At 36.9% G+C, this 2,822-nt stretch overlaps 1 protein-coding gene across 1 annotated transcript; it reads left to right on the top strand.

The window, feature by feature from the left end:
• The first annotated feature begins 267 nt into the window (after positions 1–267).
• LOC306860140 (uncharacterized protein) lies at positions 268–2,215 on the top strand. Its single transcript, XM_079401688.1, has 2 exons — positions 268–465; positions 1,084–2,215. Exon 2 carries the CDS (start codon positions 1,117–1,119, stop codon positions 1,999–2,001), a length of 885 nt encoding a protein of 294 aa, XP_079257814.1. The 5' UTR covers positions 268–465; positions 1,084–1,116; the 3' UTR covers positions 2,002–2,215.
• The last annotated feature ends 607 nt before the right edge of the window (positions 2,216–2,822 follow it).

The following is a 2,822-nucleotide window of genomic DNA, read 5'->3' as shown; positions in this document are numbered from 1 at the left end:
TGTTTCCAAGGGCACGTTTTCCTTGTCAGTGAAGATGGAGAGTTCAGTCTACGTATTCTGTACAATAAAGGGATGAGTAAGAATATTCCTTTGCTCCCATTATTTTCTTAAACTGCCACACAATTCAACAAGATCAATACTGTATAAAGGTTAAAGAAACAAAAAGCACCAAATCTAGACATAAAACCACATCTTTACCGAAATAAGGAACTTATCACACCTAACCTGTTTGGACATTTTTAAGGCTCTGTAAATTCCTGCTCTCTCAGAAAGACATTTCTGTAACCATCTCATTGTTGGTCATGTGCTAGGTTGAGGAATAAGTTGGTTAATGATGATGTAACAGCAAGGGGCGTGCAAGGAGCAGATTATATGATATATAAGTGAGAGCCCTCCTCAAAAATCTGTTCTGTTATCATCAGCCAAAATCTTCTACAACAAGCAAGACAGGTCCTGCATTTACTGGTAAGGTAGTAATGTATTGATCTGAATTGAATCAACATTGAACTGACTTGAGCGGAATAATAACACTATTACCTTCTGTAGAGTTGCTTTAGAATTTAATTATCAAAATTTGTAGTTGTTAACATTAATTAATGCACTTTGAACTAACATTAACAAAGACAATAAATAAATCCTTTAATATATATTGATCATGGTTAGTTCATTACTTAGTTGTATGTTAACAAATGGGACCTTACTGTATACCAATTTATTTAGCAACACTGTTATTTTCCTGTATATTAAGGTGAGGCTGATTTGAAACAATATGAGGCACTATATACTTCAGATAAATGTGACTTTTATTACAAAGAATATTTAACGTAGTACTTTCCTACCTTGAAATACTTTGAAGTATATATGCAAATATATGTAATATGCCAAAATATGTATGTGAAGAGTATATATTACTCTAAAAGTACTGAAGTGCTTGTGACATTAGCCCTAAAACATTTTTTTAATTACGAAGATTTGAAATACTATGCATGTCAGAAATGAATACAGTGAATTAAGAATTTATATAGTTTTCTTATTGTGTAATCAAGCAATGAATAAACAAAGTTCCTTTTTTTTTTTTTGCAGAAAGTTAACCTAATTCCTCTGTGAAGAAAAAAAATGGCAACACATCTAATAACAAAGCTCAATGTCTCCACCACTAAGGATGAGGAGGAAATACTGGGAGCTCAAGGTTATCAGCTCATCAATAATGACCTCAATGAAGGAACTGGAAAAAACCGGGTCTTTCTTTGGTACAAGAAAGAGTGTGGCTTGAAACCTGTGACCAGGATCCAGTTTTCATTCAATGACCAAATGAAGTCTGGTCTGGCTGATGCTGGGTATGAGCTGGTGGACAGAGATCTGAATGCAGGAGCTTGTAAAAATCCCATCTTCCTGTGGTACTTCTACGGCAGCACTGAATCTGACATTCCCATTGTGAACCTCGAGGTAAGCAAAGATGCCAAAGAAGAACCTGCTCTGATGAAAGATGGCTGGGAGAGACTGGGCTGTGATCTGAACCGTAAGGTTGGAGGGAAGTTCATCTACCTGTGGGTGAAGAGAGAGAAGCCGAGCTACATCTGTGAGATCACAGCTACTGTTGACTTCTCTTCTGACAAGCAAAAGTTTGATCTGGGCTTCACTCGTGTGGATGAAGATACCAATCGCGACGCTGCTGGAAACTACGTCTTCCTTTGGTATCGCCGCTCAACCGATAAGAGCAAAGCTCTCACTGCTCTTAATGTATCCATCAACTTCCAGGAAAATATAAAGCTTCAGAATGAAGACTTCAAAAAGCTCAGCGTTAATCTCAACTCTGGAACCAGTGGAAACGATGTCTACGCATGGTACCTAAACGAAGGATGTGAATCGCAGATCCAAAACATGGTTCTGCTGATCAACCCTGATGCCTGGACCGTATACCAGAAAGCCGGTGTCAGCTTTGTCGACAAAAATCTGAATGAGGGCAACAAGGGCAAGAAAATGTACTTAGCGTACCAGTAGTGCTGTGGCTTAAATAATTTAGCGGGTGCCACTAGATGGCAACTATGAGCACAATTATTGGAAATGCATGATTAAAAATCGCTCTTTTAAATCCCTTTGAGACTTATTACACATAATGTTGACTTAATGTTGTAATACATTCTATCAAACTCACTTCATTTGGCTTTTGCAGTTTTGTTATGATGCACAATGAAATAAAGGCTTCTTTAACCACAACAAATGTTTGCTGAGATTTTTATATTTCTGCACCTGTCTTTGGGACATACAGTGTCTAGTAGCACTAACCCCTTTATCATATAGGCCTACTTATATTTCAGGATAATATACCCTCATACTACCAAGGAATTCAAAGTGATATAACTATTAACTACATTTTTTTAGTCTTGGTCCCAAAAGGGCTTAAATAGCAATATTCGCTTTTCTGAATTAGATCTTTATTAGGTTCTTGATATTAATCAGAGCTGCACATTCACTTTTTTTTGCACCTCAGGTGCTACAGAGGTCGAAAGTTTTGTAGCACAGAAAACAAAATTGTCCCACAAGAATAAATGATGTTCCCATCTCTGAAAACAACCACAGGCCGTGCAGTTCATCACTTAAACTGGCAAGTGACTGTCAAAGGACACTCATGTTCTACAAAAATGTTCTTTCAGACAAACATTTTCTTTATTTGCCAAACATGATAAAGAACACCAGGTTTGCACTTGTTTGTAGGGCTGCAGAATTTGGCCAAAAATGTTGTTTTTATACATAAATATGATAGACTGAATAGACTCAGTTAATATATCAGGTGTTTCTGTTGCTTACTAGACCAGACAAAC

The sequence above is a fragment of the Barbus barbus genome (assembly GCF_936440315.1).
Source record: "Barbus barbus genome assembly, chromosome: 3".
In the NCBI taxonomy this organism is placed as follows: domain Eukaryota; kingdom Metazoa; phylum Chordata; class Actinopteri; order Cypriniformes; family Cyprinidae; genus Barbus; species Barbus barbus.
The sequence above is the reverse complement of the archived record's forward strand: the minus strand, read 5'-3'. Positions and strand labels throughout refer to the sequence as shown.